Raw genomic sequence first — 18307 nt, forward strand, 5'->3', positions numbered from 1 at the left:
GACTGGGCAACCCAATAGAGGGAGGCCCGTGTGGAGGAGAATAGAACTGACAGTCATGGGTGTGAGACTAACACCAAATGCTCACCCCAAAAGTGAGGCATTAGACTGATCCAAGCTGACACCGAGGGAAGTCAAAGAGTCATCTAGCACAGAGTATCAAGAAAAATAATAAATTGCTATTTCAGATCCAGAAAACCACAAGAGATTTAGTGCAAACATTCGCAATGGGGAGTAGTTTTGCCCCCAGCAAGGTAATTGACAATGTCTTGTGACATTTTTGGTTGCCACAACTGCGATTGGCATCTAGTGGGTAGAGGCCACAGAAGCCACTAAACATCCTACAGCTCGAACTGAATGTCCAGGATGGCTCCCAGAAACAGAGAATTGTCTGCGTCCAAATGTCAGTGGTGGTGTGCCTGAGAAACCCTTGCCTTCATACTTTTTAATATGGTACTGATAATTTTGGCTTTCTGAAAGGAAATGACAATCATATGGGTGGGAATATGTTTTTAAGGAGGAGAAAGTAAGAAGAATGCCTCAGACTAGTTAAGGATTCTTCCAAGTTTGGTGTTTTTTATTTGCATTTTTCTACTTTTTCCAAAATAATAGTATTTCTGCTACTATTATGTGGGCATAATAAGCTACTAATTCTCTTCTTTTCAGAGAGGCTTTCTGCCGCTCAGTAAGCTGCAACTCGTCTTTCTTCCTTCCTTTCTTTTCTTTCTTCGACAGATAGAGAACACAAGTAGGCAGAGAGAAGGGCAGAGAAGGTGGGGGGAGCAGGCTCCCCGCTGAGCAGAGAGCCCAATGCAGGGCTCGATCCCAGCACCCTGAAATCACGACCTGAGCCAAAGGCAGAGGCTTAACCCACTGAGCCACCCAGGTGCCCCCATCATAATTCTGTTGGGGCTGAAGAATCTCCTCCATGGGGAAGCCCTGGGAACAGAGTGAGACAGTATAACAGACAGCACAGAAGCCCTACTGACATAAAATATAGCATTTGCACACTGGATTGTCTGGGAAGTTTTGAGAGGTTTTGGATGAGGAAACAAGTGAGAAATATGACAAAGACTGAGGTAAATGGAACTAATAGAATACTATTGTTACTAATGATAAAAATCTAGACACAGGAATGTGGCTTAGGTATCAGAACAACCTTACTGAGCTGGGTGTATTTGAGTGGATTTCCTTGCCCTGGGGCAGAGGCCCAGCAGAGGCAGCTTCATTCTGCTTTCCCTGGAGAAGCCACAGAGAATGTCAGCCTCTGTGGGGAACTCACCCCCACTTGACAAGAGACTAGGGGCTGAGGTGACCGTATCTAGCTGAGGACCTGTAAATGTTCTCTGGTGTAGAGTGGGGAAGGGAAGAGAGAGGTCCTGGATTTTATTAATGGAGCACCATTCATGGCAAGTGGGGAAAGATGCTCCAGCCTGCCCCCTACCCTACTAGTACAGATTATAAATCCTCCCTTGTCTGCTTTAGCTACTACCTATGCTAATACAGTAGCCTTTGGCCATGTGTGAGCTACTGACCTTAAATGTTCAGTTTCTTAATCACACTGGCCACATTTTACTGCTCAGAAGACACTTGTGGCTAGAAAGTGCTGTACTGGACCATGTGACTATCGACCATTTGCACCCTCAGAGAGAAAGATCCAGTGGATGGCACTGCTCTGAGATTTTTGTATCTCATCTTTGTATCATCAGTGCCTATAACCAGGCCTGACTCAGAGGCACACAGAGATGTTTGTGGAATTGATAGAGGAAAGAAAACTCTGTGGTTATTGCTTTTCACACCTGCATGTCCTAAAGATCTTTCCTTTCCCAAATAGCAAGAAGTGACAGAGGAGCATGGGTATCTTGTTAAATAGATCAGTTGAAAAATATGCATTCTATAATTCTATTTTTAAAACTTGTTATGAATTTAAGAAAAAAAGGTAAGATTAGGTAGTATGTTAATTTTCTAGATAAGCCAAGGAAGATATGGTTGTTCTCAATGTCAAGTACTAAAAAAAGGTGGTGTTAACAGTAAATAAGACATGGTATTGAAATAAAAGGACAAATCACAGCTGTTGTCCTCGTGGCTACTGCATGCAAACCATGAAATCTGTTTCCTAAGGAGTGTGTAAAGTAATGTTTTCTTTCCCCCAAAATGGCTCCCTTGCTAAGCTGCAGAGAAGAATGTGGCCAGATTGCACAGTCTCATTTTTCTGTTACATCTCCTGACCCAGCAATATACGTTTTTTCCCACGTCGCCTTAGAGAAATTACTTTTGTTCATTACAGAAGTAATCTTCACTCTGGGAATGGATCCAGTGACTGTGACCACATCCCAGCACCGACTGTGATCATCCTTTTGCCGCCTTACCTTCCTCCTCGTTTGCTAGTTGATGAGCTCACAGCTGCTGGACCAGAGTTCCGTCCATAAAGTGAAGACATTCCATCCGACAGGGCCAAATCTAAATTACCGAAATAATAATGTTAAAGCATGAAGCTGTTCCTTAAAAAGTAGCTAGGGCTATCTAACCCACACCAAAAATCATCCTTGTTTCAGAATAAAATCTGGAGATGCCATAGTAATTTCTCAAGAAAAAAAAAATCTTATCAATCATTACAAGAATACTAAAAATGAAAAGGACTAATAAAATAGTACAGATAGACCAGTTTATTTATCAGCTCCGCTGTTTTAGTTCATGTTCAGTTGATGGAAGAAAAGAATATTTTTATTAATTTATTTATTTATTTGACAGAGAACGAGAGAGAGAGAGAGAGAGAGAGAGAGAGAGAGAGATCACAAGTAGGCAGAGCAGCAGGCAGAGATAGAGGGAGAAGCAGGCTCCCCGCCAAGCAGAGAGCCCAATGCGGGACTTGATCCCAGGACCCTGAGATCAGGACCTGAGCGAAAGACAGGGGCTTAACCCACTGAGCCACCCAGGCTCCCCAGAAAGGAATATTTTTATCCAACTATTAAAATGAATGAATGTAAAGAGCTGAATATAATCATCCAGAAAAAAATAGCACTAACAAAATAGTTTTAAACATGAGCGTGATAAAAATGATTTCTCTGTAATTACTTCATTCATTGACTCTTACTCATTCTTAAATCATAATGGATTCTTGGCATTGGGTAAAATTCCACTGGGATGAATGAGTTCCTGCAGGGCTGATACTTTGAAGAGATGGATGGAGCTTTTGTTATATTATTCCCTTCTTAATTTTTTTTTTTTCTGTTGCTGTTTCTGTTTTTTAGACCCACTATGAGAACGGGGAGTATATCATCAGACAAGGTGCGAGAGGGGACACCTTCTTTATCATCAGCAAAGGAACGGTAAGCCCCTGCAGCACGAGGGCATACACAGTGGGGCAGGGGGCCTGGGGTGCATTAGTCACCCCCAGAGATGCACACGGTCTTGAGAGAGAAATATTTGACAATGGATCTCCCGAAAATGATGCCATAGGAAGAAAAACTGTAACTCTGAAGGCCAGAGAATAGCTTGTGTTCTGTAATTTAATAACCACAGCCCTAGATGTTGCTGATATGTCTGCATAAATGGGAATATTTCCATAATTTCTATAATTCAACAAGAAAAAGACTAAGGTCGCTTTAAAATTCCTCAGCAGTAAAAGAAAAACCAAAATCCAAAAAAATTCCCTCTAGTGATTAGGAGCAGGAACATTACTATCTTGAAACACCCGGGCTTTGAAATCAGGTAGCCCAAGTGCGAATCCCACTAGGAAACTTATCAGTCTCAGTGTCCCTAGCCAAGTTGCTTAGCACTCTGATGACAAAAAGGTATAAATACACTGATGTTTTATTGTGTCTTCATAAAGAAATATTGAGTTTATACTGAGAAACTATTAGAAGCCTTAAATTATAAGGGAAGGGATAAGTAGGGGCTGGACCCATAATTTATCATAATTTATCCACTTGTATTATTTTTCAGTTATCAGTATTCTAAATCTTTTAACTTTTATTTAAAAATGAAATAATAAATTAAGTGAATTGGAAAATGGAGACTTGTATAGATGAATACTCTAATACTCCAACAAATTCCTTTCATTTCTTGCAACAGTGAAGTCACAGTTATTTTTGTGTTTAAATGTCCTTGCCCTATGACTAATGACTAGAACCTACTTTGCTTCACCATAAGACATGCTTAAGAGGAATTTGGATGTACTAAGCCCAGGAAGCAATAGGAAAGGAAATGCCAGTGGAAGGGGGTTTATATAGCAGTTTCATCTGTATAATTGTTACTTTGAAATGTAAGTTTAGGGACATCTGGCTGGCTCTGTTGGTAGAGCATGTGACTCCTGATCTCAGTGTCCTGAGTTCAAGCCCAATGTTGGGTGTGGAGATAACTTAAAAGGTAAATAAATAAAAGTGTTGAAAAGTTTTTGAAAATGTAAGTAAACTTCTTTCTTCTAACTTAACAGATATGAATGACTCTAGGACTCTATGGCTCCTACTAAAATAGGAAAGAGAGATGTACAGTGCTGCAGTAGACAGGATAGGTGAAAGATTATAAATCTTACTGGATCACATTTTCAATAATCCTCTCTGGACTGATTTTGAATCACGAATGTGTCAATGTTTACACCAACGACTTGTCACAGTAAACTGAAGACAGCATTCTTTGTGCTTGTCTCATACCTTTTCTTTTGACTGATAGCAGAAAGCCTGAAACAGAGAGAAATGTCAGGTGCCAGCATCTTATAGACATCAAGAAATGACACGACTGACCACAGTTACACTTAAAACTGTATTTTGAATTTTCCAATGTTAGAGGCTAAGGAACCTTGACATTGTGTGGTTTATGTGTAAGGTGTTGAAGCTTTATCATTTGCTGTTTTATTTCTTAACATTTACTAAAGGATCAGGGGAAATTGAAAATCCTCATGGTTATAAATGATTCAGTAGGTCACAGGGGAATTTTTTTTTTGTCCCAACAATCTGGATTTATTTTTTCTTTATTACACTGCTAATCCTTTGCTATCATGGAATGATACATTTATCCGTTTAAGATGAATTTCTGACAGACTTTTGTGATTACACCATTATGGTAAATTTCAAGTACTTCCTAAAGGAAGCTGCTATTTGTGACTGGTTTCAGTTGCAGACAGGTGCATTAGTGTGCTGCTTTATGAGTTTTGTAAGATGGGTAAATGGAAATAGTGAGGAAATGCACCACAGGAACCAGTTCCCTTGGCAGTATTTCAGAGGACCCTGGGGATTCTGGGAAAAAAGTAGTAAGAATATGTTAGATGTTTTTGATACAGTCAGGATTTTTTTTTTAACTACCCATAGATTTTTCTAAGGCTGGTTTTCATGTCCTACAACTTAGCTGCTATGATTTTTAATTACATGAATTATATGATAATTAATAGATGGTATATTAGTATATTCTATTAATTCTATTATGCACGTATTAGAATCAGTAAGTTAGGTCCTAAGAAGCAGGAGATTAACACACTTGAGTCCTGCGGGAGGAAGAGGAGAGAAAAGTAACAAGAGTGCCTTTAAGTTAGCAGGCAGGTAAGTTGTGGAACTGGAATTTTCTGAATCTGTATGCTTTGCTTTAGGTATACAGATGTAAACTTGTTTTCATATGTATTTTAAAACTTAACAAAGAAAAACCCTGGAGAAGATGGTTTCCTTATTTCAATTGAACTGGCTTTTCCTTGGAACACGTTGTAAAACATGAAACAGAAGGCTAGAGTTACCAGTGGATTTCCCCAGTTCAAGACATTTATTGAGGCACAAAACTTTTTTTTTTTTTTTAAGATTTTATTTATTTATTTGACAGAGATCACAAGCAGGCAGAGAGGCAGGCAGAGAGAGAGGAAGGGAAGCAGGCTCCCTGCTGGGCAGAGAGCTGGATGCGGGGCTCAATCCCAGGACCCTGAGATCATGACCTGAGCCGAAGACAGAGGTTTTAACCTGCTGAGCCACCCAGGCGCCCCCACAAAACTGTTTTTATTCTCCCATAAAACACATCCACACAAAGAGGAAAACTCTGAAATGCTTATTTTCCCCCATTAAATGTACACAAACTGATTTTTCTACAACTTGGGCACCACGCTTGCAGTGATATCTAAAAGATTCAGGTAGAAGCTGAGTTTGTTCTATGTATATATGTATATTCCAGTTGCCTGAGACTTGATGCTCCCTTCCCCCAGCAATGAACTATAAAACATCCACGAATTCACAACAGAGCAATGAAAAATATCTTTGATAAAATCTGTAGCTGTGTTACATCCAAAAATGTACTCTCTCCATGCACAGGTTAAACCAAAATTGAACAGAATTGGTAGGCAAAATTTCAGAGTTCCAATAATAATTCGAATGTATTTTGATTTTCTGATTCTATTCAGCATACCTTGTATGCTACCATTAGAAAAAAAAATGTGATTCAAATGTTCTTGTCCCTTAAATGCCATTTAAAACGACATGGCTTTTTTTAGAATTAACATGAGTTTAAGCATGTTGGTTAAACAAGTTGGCTTAACATGATATTTGGTGTTGAATATGAAAATTTCCATTTTCATATGGAAATTTTATTTGTATATGGATACATAAGAGTGGAACATGAGAAGCTCTTCCTTTATTTAATTTTTATTTTTATTTGTGTTTTTTCTTTAGATTTTATTTTTTTATTTGACAGAGAGGAAGATCACAACTAGGTAGAGAGGCAGGTAGAGAGAGGGAGAGCAGACTCCTTGCTGAGCAGAGAGCCCGATGTGGGACTCAATTCTAGGAGCCTGAGATCATGACCTGAACTGAAGGCAGAGGCTTAACCCACTGAGCCATCCAGGCATACTTTTTTTAATTTTTAAAAAGATCTTATTTATTTGACAGAGAGCACAAGCAGTGGGAGGAGCAGAGAAAGAGGGAGAGCAGGCTCCCTACTGGGCAAGGAGACTGATGCAGGGCTTGATCCCAGGACCTCAGGACCATGACCCAAGCCAAAGGCAGATGCCCAGCTGACTGAGCCACTCAGGCTCCCCAGAGCTCTTCCTTTTAGATCAAAAACAAGACAAAGATGTACATTATCACCATTTATGTTCAGTGTGGAACTAGACACCTCAAACATTGCATTAAGTCAAGAAAAATATATCTAGAAATGAAGAGGTAGAACAGTAATTATTTATGTAAATCTAAAAGAAACATAGGGACGTCTGTAGAAGAATTAATTATATATAATAGGTAATATCTAGAAATATATATAAAATGTATCCATGTAATGGGATAATATGCAAAGACAGGAAGTGAACTACAGTTATTTATATGAACGTGGAAGAATTGGATAAATCTCCAATATAACACTGATCAAAAAAAGCAAATTGCAGAAGAATATGTGTGCAATGCTGTTATTTTTACAAAGCTCAAAACCAGGCAAATACATGGTATTTATGCATGGAATGAGATGTGAGTGCATGTAAGAACATGCATTAAATTGCAAACATTAGAAAGGGGATCATGAACATAGGATTCATGACAGACATTTTGGGAGAGTGGGTTAGAACACATGGTGGAAAGAGACTGATTTACTCCTGTGTTACACAGAGGGTTCGATGGTCAGATCAGACTCTTAGGAATCATAAATCCTGCCCACACTGAATTTAGCTCATGACTCAAAGAATACAGGCAAGCTTCAAGTTCAGAAAGAGACATTCTTACCCAGTACATGTCCCAAACTACCAGATATAGTTCCTAAAGTGTCCTCGTTCTGCATCAGGAGGCATTTTTGATGTGAGAATAACACAGCCAATTTTTGAGTCATACACGCAGAACATTATAAGGGGAACTGTTTCGGGAATGCCTTGGCTTTTGTAATCTATTAGTCACAGAGGTAGGAAAATGATTACCTCACTAACCCTCACTCTCCAGGTGGGTTTTCCCCATAAATCTGTAAATTCCAGGCTTCCACCCCTCCCACAATAAACATTGCTTTGTTTATAAAACCTGCTGAATGTGTACTAAATCATTTTCTTTTCTTTTTGAATTGTTTTTGATTAAACATGCACCCTGATATTACTTATTGAAGACTTTGGTAAAAGATCAATTTTTTACATCTTTTTAAAAATATCTAATTTTTATTTTGGTTGTTAATTTTTAAAATTATGCATATGGCTAAAAAGTTTTAAAAACTCAAATTACGAAAAAAAACTCAAATTATGAGACTACATATATGTCTTATAGAAAGAAAGTTAGCATATAGATAAGTAAAAAGAACATTAGAATATACACTCTCTTTTATCTGTCTAGAAGTAAAGAAGCTTATGCTCTAAATAGCATTTTATAGCAACAATGAGAGAGCAGTAGTAGTGATGGGGATATTTCTTTTACAGTAAAATGCATGAATTTTCAAAGTAGGTGAGTGAAGTAGAAAAGGGGAGAAGTATAGGAGAAGTAACCAACTTTTTTGAGCACTTACTATTTTTTGTCAAGATTTCCTTATTTGAGAGAGCTAGTGTTCATGAGTGCACAAGTAGGGGGAGGGGCAAAGGAAGAGGGAGAGAGAAAATCCCAGGCAGGTTCCTTGCTGGGTGGGGAGCCTGACTCAGGGCTTGATCTCAGGACCCTGAGATCATGATCTGAACCAAGGTCAAGAGTTAGACGCTCAACCGACTGAGCCACCCAGGTACCCCGAGCATGTACTTTTAGAAGGATGCTTTTCATAGATTTTCTCATTTAATTCATTCAAATACACACACCCTCTTTTGAGATCAGCCTTCCAGGTTTTGGACAAGGTGAGGAGCTAACAGAGGTTCAAACAGATGGAGTATTATCTTTAAGGCTCTGTGGCTAGTTCTTTCCCATAGCATTGTAGATTATAAAGTACTTTGAGATTTCAGGGAAAAGAATAAGTAATCTAGGCCAAGGTCAGAGAGGCTATCTCTGTGTATGTAACTTTCTCTACACTGACTTTTTTTTTTTTTTTTTTTAAGAATTAAAGATGCAGAGGTGCCTGGGTGGCTCAGCGGGTTAAAGCCTCTGCCTTCGTCTCAGGTCATGATCCCAGGGTCCTGGGATCGAGCCCCACGTCGGGCTCTCTGCTCAGCGGGGAGCCTGCTTCCCCCTCTCTCTGCCTGCCTCTCTGCCTACTTGTGATCTCTGTCAAATAAATAAATAAAATCTTTAAAAAAAAAAAAGAATTAAAGATGCAAGTGTCCATGCCAGGTGTCTGTGCATATTTACAATGATTCATTATAAATACAAAGTGACAGTGTGGCCGTTACAACCTAAAAGGAAAGCTTTTATTCTTGCTCTTTTAACTGCTTATCTTTTCACATATATGGATTATCCAGATAGGTTTTCCTTCATACTTGTCATATAAGCAGAAAGTAGTCTATTCTGTAGGTGTCCAACTTTTTATAGCTCTGTTATTGCATTTCAGTAACATTTTTGTGAAGAATATTTCCAAAGCCACTGAAATCTCCCCATGTCTTGCGTAAGTCTGCCATTTGGAATTTCTTAATCATTTTTGTTGTTGTTAACCAGATGGAAAAGGTACAATTATGTAACATATCCTTATGTCTGATTTTGAATTAATTATCTTATAGTATATTACACCTTAGTTAATGACTGTTTTGGTTTTGGTTTTTTGTTCTTGTTGTTTTGTTTTGTTTTGTTTTGTTTTGGCTTTGGTAGTGAGGACTGCCAAATAATCTTTAGTACAAATGAGAAAACCGAGGCCCAGAAATAAAACAGTGCATTGATGTGTGCTGAAGTTTGGTCTTCAAAACATTTGCATCTAAATTACCTATATTAATCTTTTCAAATACAGATTTCCCAGTCCCACTAAATTAGAACTTCAAAAATAGGAGTCTGGTAGCCTTTATTTATTTCTTTCTCCCAAGTTTTTTCTTTTTTTTTTTTAAGATTTTATTTATTTATTTGACAGACAGAGATCATAAGTAGGCAGAGAGAGAGAGAAAGAGAAGCAGGCTCCCTGCTGAGCAGAGAGCCCGATGTGGGGCTCAGTCCCAGGACCCTGGGATCATGACCTGAGCCGAAGGCAGAGGCTTTAACCCAGTGAGCCACTCAGGCACCCCTCTTCGAAGTTTTTATTTAAATTCCAGTTGGTTCATGTGCAGTGTAATATTCATCTCATTGGTAGGATTTAGTAATGAATCACTTAAGTGCTCATTCCAATAAATGGCCTTGTTAATAGCAATCACTCATTTAACCCATCACCTACCCACTAGCCCTCCAGCAACCCTCAGTTTGTTCTCTATCATTAAGAGCCTTTTTGACGGTTTGTGTCTTTTTCCTCCACTTTGTTCATCTGTTTTGTTTCTTAAATTCCACCTATAGGTGCAATCTTTTGGTATTTGTCTTTCTCTGACTGATTTCACTTAGCATAATACACTCTAGCTCCATGTACATCATTGCAACTGGCAAGATTCCATTTGCTTTGCTGGTTGACAATATAATGTTGTATATTTATACCACATCTTCTGTATCACTTTGCTAACCAGTGGGCATTTGGGCTCTTTCCATAATTTGGCTATTGTTGCTAATGCTGCTATAAATACTGGGGTGCATTGTACTCCTCTGAATTAGTATTTTTATGTACTTGGGGTAAATATCTAGTACTGCAATTGCTGGATTGTATTCTGTAGTAGCTCTATTTTTAACTTTTTGAGGAAATGCCATACTGTTTTCCAGAGTGACTGTGCCAGTTTGCATTCCCACCAACAGTGCAGGAGGGTTCCCCTTTCTCTGCATCCTCTCCAACATCTGTCATTTCCTGACTTGTTAATTTTAGCCATTCTGACCAGTGTGAGGTGATAACTCACTGTAGTTTTGATTTGCATTTCCCTGATGATGAGTGATGTTGAGCATCTTTTCTTGCGTCTGTTGGCCATCTGGATGTCTTCTTTGGAAAAATGTCTATTTATGTTCTCTGCTCGTTTCTTAACTAAATTATTCATTTTTTGGATGTTGAGTTTGATGCATTCTTTGTAGATTTCAGATACTAACCCTTTATCAGATATGTCCTTTGCAAACATGTTCTCCCATTCCATAGGTTGCCTTTTGGTTTTGTTGATTGTTTCCTTCATTGTGCAGAAACTCTTTATCTTGACGAAGTCCCAATAGTTCATTTTTGCTTTTGTTTTCCTTGCCTCACGAAGTGTATCTAGTGAGAAGTTCAGTGGCCTTTATTTTGAATAAGACCCCTTACCCTGAAGTTTGAGAATCAATGAGCTAGTGTATTTCTTCCCACATTTATAAAAGCCTCATTGGCATGCAAATAACCATCTCTGTGATATAGCTTGGTGTAAGAGGGTTAAAACCTGCATCCCCATGGTTTTGAAACACAGTGTGGAAAAGTAATCGAATGGATCAGTGGAGAATAGTAATTTAATACCCTCCACCTTGCATGTACATTCTTAGTACTTATAAAAATCCTGGTCTTTGTCATCCATTCTCTAAACTCAGAAACCTGCAGCATAATATTTTTAAGTGTGCTTAAGTGTCTAGCATTGTCTTAAGAAATTAATTTTTTCTGCTTCATTACATTTTCCAGGCAGGTGAGTTTTAACTATTTAACCATTCTAGGAGAAACATAGCCAGTATTATGAATATTAGTAGAACTTGAAGTAGGAGTAAATTGACATAAAGGTACATTTATGTCTTCATTCATGCAACAGAAAGATTATTACTCTCCTTCCGTGGACTGTCAACCAGGTCAAAAGTCCTGTATGGGCCCAGATATCTTATTTAGGTAATGAAGCTTTTCTGTTCCAATAACTCACAGCTCTTTTATTAGGTGCTTATAAATCATAGACAATATCAAAGATAAACCCATATTTTTGAAAAGCACACTCTTACGATAAAAAAGGAAAAAGATATACATGTAATTCATAGATCTTTAAAAAATGAAATCCTTCTGAATGAAGCATGCAGACCTTAAGGACTGTCGTGGGTTAGAGACTATAAGAAGGCGTCATGAACATGGGAGTAGCCTTTGGAATGGAGTGTGGATCCTTGGGAAAAAGAGACAGGCGTTGTCTTAGAGGAATGGGGACATGCATGCAAGGGGCACAGAAAGATTCTTACTGCAGATAAGAATGGAAACAATTTAAACATTCACCTGAAGGAATTAGATGGATAAACATATGGAAAGAAAGACGGCATGGACGCATTCAAGTAGAGGAACTAGATTTCTATGTAAGAGCGTGGATAAGCAATAAAATGATGTCACGAGAAAAAGTGTAAGTTGCAGAACGATACACACTGTCTTAGGTTATTCATCTATTTTTAAAAATTCAAACATAGAAACACACTAAAAAAGATTGGAGGAATGCCCACTTAATTCTTTATCATGCTTGCCTCATAGGAGGTCAGAATGAGAACTAAGTGAAATTCAGATTTTTTAGTAATTTATTACTACTTGAAAACAACTTGAAACAGCATGACAATATTTGGAGGACATTTCTTGTGGTTTGCATGGAAATTTGTGATATTCCTCTTGGTACTTTCAGTGGTAATGTCCTCATGGTCTTAATGAGGACATCATGAGCTTAAAAGAAGAAATGGAATTAACATCATCAGTTAGTGTTGATTTGATCAGTCACTGTGTGCAGTGGACATAGACCTTTGTTTTTCTTTGTAGGTAAACGTCACTCGGGAAGACTCCCCCAGTGAAGACCCCGTCTTTCTTCGAACTTTAGGGAAAGGAGACTGGTTTGGAGAGAAAGCCTTGCAGGGGTGAGTAGATGATGTGTTACACAGTTTCTGTTTGAGTGCCACATAAACTCCCATCTCACATTCGGAGCTCTGAGCAAAATGGACTATTTACTGTTGATCCTAATATCGGACACAGACCCTTGATGACCATTTTTATTTATATCCAAGTGGACTTGTAATACATTTATATAGGCTTTGGGATTAATTGATGAACTTGTATATCATTTTTATATTAATGGGGAAATTTCCTGGCTTTGTGCTCATCTACGATTTCTATAAAGACACTAAAAGAGAAGGGGAATGTTTCTGCTAAGCTTACTTTGTGCCGCAATTTTGCTCTGAATCTTAGGAAGATGATTGGTTGAGAATTCTGAAATCCCTGAACTGACTACACAGAGCAGAAGGTGATGGATGCTTGCTGGGCTTCACATCTGGGTGGTGGTTGTCTCTGTGGGTGGAGGTTAGGCACATGAAGTTTCCCTGTGAACGGTCCAAAGGCTGGACCCAGGGATGTGCACTGTACAAGGTCCCTGAATTTGACTTGTAAAGGAAGAGCTCAAGAAGCAAGCACTTGGGATTTCTTCCCACATACTATGAAAGGGGAAGCCAGTTGACTTTGAGCCACACATATAGCAGAACACATGACAAACAATGACGGACCTCTTTGGATGTCATTCTTGCTTCCATTATGCTTTCACTTAAAAATTACATTTTATGCATTTTGTTTTAAATTACTATGAAGAGATCATTTGGGGAGTTTTGATTTTTAAGGCACAATCACAGAGCAGGGTTTTTTTTTTTTTCTTTCTTAGCCAAACAGAGACCCTGATAAGTCATCTTACGTATGCCACATTACCTTATGAACATTCAGAGCTAAAAGCCTTTCACTTTCTTTTTTCCTTCTTAGTTCATTTGATCCATATCTGATGAGCATGTCCTTACCATTAGATTTTTTCCTAATGGAAAAAATACCGTGCTTGCTGTACATTCACAAAAGAAGGCAATAAACATTATCTTTTTAGTATAAAGTGCACAGACCTATCATTTGCATTTGAATCATTCTGTCCCTCGATTAAACATAGAGGATTCTAGAGAATAATGCCTCCTGGTTCCATCGGTCCAAGATTAACTGCCTGTGTGAAAAATGTCATTTCCAACAGGGCCAAAGAAACGAATATTTTCATTCATTTCTGATTGAGATCACAAGTGGAACACCAGAAGATAAAACATAATTGAAAATGGACAGATTTTCTTTTGTAGCTTACTGCCACTGAATTTGGGTGCCGATGAAAGAAAGCTTTTAGGGTGAAAACCCCTTTCTAGAATGTGTCCTAAGAAGGGACCATGAGGATATATAGTTCGTGGAGAAGTTGCCAGATTTCCTCTGGTATCAGTGTCATGGGATTCCATCTGGATTGAATTCACTCTGGCATGTGGCTATTGAACTGTCGGGGGCCCAAAGTCTCTCTTGTACTTATTCGGTCCTCTGCTCCAGGGGGCTCCTCACTCTACCCCCTCCCCCGACCTTCCCACTCCCCCACCTTCCCCTGACCCCATCTTCTCCCCTGCAATGTCTGTCTTTCTTCTGACTGGAGCTCTTACACTCCTGCTGCTCAGCCTGGCTTGATCAGCCCACTCTAAGTGCCTTCTTCAATGTCACCAGCAATTCACTACTTGCATCAGAGAATGTTCTTCCTTTTCTGTCTTCTTTGCATTTCCCTTCTCAGCCACAGTTTTACCCCTGCTGACCCCACCCCCCTTCCTTTGTCCCTTCCTTCGTCCCTTCCTTCCTTCTTTGTTTTTTTTGGGAGAGAGAGAGCAGGAGTGCCCACAAGCAGGGGGGAGGGGCAGAGGGAGAAGCAGGTTCCCCACTGAGCAGGGAGCCAGATGTGGGGCTGGATCCCAAGACCCTGAGATCATGATCTGAGCCAAAAGCAGGCTCTTAACTGACTGAGCCACCCAGGCATCCCCACCCCTTTTTTTCTTCAAATTCCCCTTCCTTTGGGTCCCTTGCCACTATTAGCACTCTTAGAATTTCTCATTCAGTTTCCTAAAATCCATCACTGTTTTGTCCTCAGCTCTCTCTATCCCATACATTTTGGTATACATTGAGGTCCATGGTTGCATGTCCCCTTGATGAGAAGTCCAAATACTTAAATTCTTACATGAGCCCTGTATCTGGCGCTTTTCAGATACTCAACATGTATTTGTCAAATTGAATGAATGAATGAATGAATGAATGAATGAATGAATGAAAAATTAACCTCTCTAATGAAGCCCAGTCAGGCATTCCCTTCTTGCTGAGATCTTGTTTCTCTGCTTGGATCCATTTGGCAGTATGTAAGAGGTTATGAACTGGTTTGTATACAGGGGACAGGCCGGTAATGTACATAAGTAAGGTAAGGTGGCAAATTAGAAACCTTTACGTGAACAGGACAGCAATTCCTGACCTCCAGCTCATTGCTAGGTTTCTTTTGTTTGTTTATTTTGTTTTTTGTTTTTGTTTTAGCAGAAAAAAATTTGGTTTTTGAAAAAAAAATGAAATCTGATTTTGTAACTTGATTTTTGAAAGAAAAAAAAAAACTCTGCAAACAATCAAAAAACCCAACATTTTGCAAATGCTTTGAGTTGTGAGCTGTCATTTTGTGATTTCTATCTATCAGGTATGTCTTCTTAAAATGCTGTATCTAGAATCAAATGAAGGAAGCCTTCTTGATTATTTCCTTGCTTTGATAATTTTAACTGTTTTGATGTTCTATGTGTGTAACCTGTTTTTCACTCTGAGTATCTATGTTCTTTTTTTTTTTCTAATCTTTTTTTTGGAGTTTCAATGTTTCACACAAGAAATTCTAACTTTTCACAAATCACATTGATTTGCTTGTTTCTCTCTAAAAACCTTCAAAATTGATGTTGCTTTGAGATAGAAAGTCCTCTGGGCAATGTGTGTTTCCTTTTGAAAACAAGATACTACCGTATCTATGCTTCTTTGCAAATCAAGTGATTTTATCCTTGGAAGACCGATTGCATAGAGTTCTCTGCATGTACATAACACAGCATTTCAGCTTGTTCTCTCACATGTAAAATTTACATGTACTGGGAATTGTTGCTTTAGTTTACTGAGGATGTTCAGCAGAACCCTAAAATATTGATAACTTGGTTAATTTTGACACGAATCCCTGACCATACTTTTTTTTTTTTAAGATTTTATTTATTTATTTATTTGACATACAGAGATCACAGGCAGGCAGAGAGGCAGGCAGAGAGAGAGGAAGGGAAGCAGGCTCCCTGCCAAGCAGAGAGCCCAACGTGGGGCTCGATCCCAGGACCCTGGGATCATGACCTGAGCCAAAGGCAGAGGCTTTAACCCACTGAGCCACTCAGGCGCCCCCCTGACCATACTTTTTAATCTTCAGAGTGCTTAATACCAGTAGCAGTGAAGCACACGGTAGATGGTTGAATGATGGAGCTGAAATGTGAGCTCCATACTCCTTCTACAGAACTCTACCCTAGAGTTCGGCATCACGAAAGAACAAGCTCCATTTCCTTGTTCTATGCAGACAGTAGGGTCCTAGCTCTAGCCATTTTATAATCTATATGATTACCATCCATTAACCAGTAGCATCTGATTAGCAGAGAAACTGAGGTCATGCATTGCTTTCAGTTTGGTTAATGTGAAACAGATTATTCAGTATTCCTTGGCTCAAGCACTATATCTTTCTTCCTTTCTCTCTTTCTTTCTTTCTCTCTTGTTTCTTTTTGCTGTCGTAATGGGTTTTCCACACCAGAGAGGGGCCAAGATGTACTGTTTATAGAAGGACTCTTTCCTTATGTACAGGAAAACTCAAGTTGTCTTTAGGAGAAATTACTGCAGGTGTAGTCCAATAACTCATGAGTCAATCTACCACATGCTTACTGTGGCTTCAAGCTCTCTCCACCTGACTTGAAATCATGCAGAATCCACATGGGAACAAATGGTGTCCAATTCTAAGCCACACCCATGCTGTGCATCTGCAGTAAGAGGGAAAAACTTGAGAGTAAGAGGAACCTGACCAAGATGGGGATGAGCTCCCACATGGCCCAGTCCCCTTCTCCTCACATTTGAGTCTCCAATGTAGCCTGTGGTGAAGAGTTCCAGCCCAGAAATCAGACTGCCTGGGTTCAGATCCGCTTTGTCATTTACACATTATGAGACCCTGGGATCTTCTCCTTTAATCAGAAATGGTGGTGTTGATTGTACCTAACTTTCTTTTTTGTTTGTTTGTTTAGTTATGGAGAGGAATAATCAAGGGGATTGTTGTAAAGCATTTGAGTGTCTAGAGTTTAAATTATGCTCAGAAGAAGTAGCTGCTACCATCAGCACCACCGCCATCTTGTTTCCACTGTCATTATCCGTACAATTGGTATCATCACCAGCATCACTCCCAAGAATGTTCTGCTACTTCTTGCCAAACTTTGGAACACTTGGTATAACTGAAGTAGCATTAGATGTGGAGTCAACCACTCACTAGTGATATCACTTGGAGTGAACCAGTACCTCTCTGGGTCTCTGGGTCTGAATTTGGAAACCAAGGCAGTTGAACTAGATGATCTCTAATGTTCCTTAGGTCACAGCCTCTGCTTCTGTTGGGATTTGACCTCTTTACAGCTGGAACAGAGCCCTGGATGCCAAATGCAGCCCTTCATCACCTTGTTAAGTGGTGACCTTTACTAGAAGGCCCTTTCCTCCAGGAACTATCCTAGCTCTTCTTGCCTATCTTCCAACATCTGTGCCACTTGCCATGCCCTGTCTTTATTGATGGAAAAATAAATAAATAAATAAATAAGCAAGCAAGCAAAGGCTATATTTCCTCAAGGACCGTGATCTTGGGAAGGTGAATTAACATTTCTGAACCTGCTTTTCTCCCCCTACCCTTCTTTTAATTAATAAAATGATAGTACATGAAAGGATATAATGCTGGATATAGCATTTTAATACTTTGTGGTATTTGAATCTGGTGATTTGTGTATTTGAGAATAAAACATTACAGATAAAACTCAAGCCTCCTTGGTCTTCTCTCCATTCTTTCCCTCCCTCCCACCATCACCTCCTGAGGTTGGCCATGTGCACCTTCCCTGCTCATGTGTCTATAATTTATTATGTATATATTGTGTTCCTAAATTCACATAAGCTGGTTTTTGTCTTGACAATTTTGTACATCTGACATCTCTGTTTCACATTGGGTCAATATGTCCTTTCTCTTCTGTCACATGAATTGCATTTGTACCATCTCTTAGAGATTTTTACCCTTTTCTATTCTTTTAATGATTAATCTTTAAGATTGTAATATGTATAGCCAACATGTAATGTTCACCAGTGGCTCTTGAATAACAAGGATCTTTGTGTGTTTCAATCTCTCCTAGCACCTTCCCTCCCATTCTCTAGTCTCTGATTCCACCTGGTTAGTAAATCCCCCTGGTATCAGTCATTATTATGACTGTATTTTTTCAGATACTACTGATGTAGGTACTCAGGTACTCAGCTTGCTTACCTATTGCTTTGCCCACAATTTCTTATATCCAGCTCATTCCTTTGGGGTTTATTCTTCAGCAAGTGTTCATAGATTATCTGTTTG

At 39.1% G+C, this 18307-nt stretch overlaps 1 protein-coding gene across 2 annotated transcripts in view; it reads left to right on the forward strand.

Moving 5' to 3' along the window:
- Nucleotides 1–18307, forward strand: part of LOC111145213 (protein kinase, cGMP-dependent, type I) — a 1255864-nt gene that overhangs the window by 1009012 nt on the left and 228545 nt on the right. For both annotated transcript variants that reach the window (XM_022499949.1, XM_022499948.1), the window contains exons 6-7: nt 3249–3326; nt 12622–12716. In XM_022499949.1, the coding sequence (XP_022355657.1) occupies nt 3249–3326; nt 12622–12716 (173 nt within the window). The remainder of the gene's footprint in view (nt 1–3248; nt 3327–12621; nt 12717–18307) is intronic.

This window comes from Enhydra lutris, unplaced genomic scaffold, assembly GCF_002288905.1.
Source record: "Enhydra lutris kenyoni isolate GAN:26980312 unplaced genomic scaffold, ASM228890v2 scaffoldscaffold12, whole genome shotgun sequence".
In the NCBI taxonomy this organism is placed as follows: Eukaryota; Metazoa; Chordata; class Mammalia; order Carnivora; family Mustelidae; genus Enhydra; species Enhydra lutris.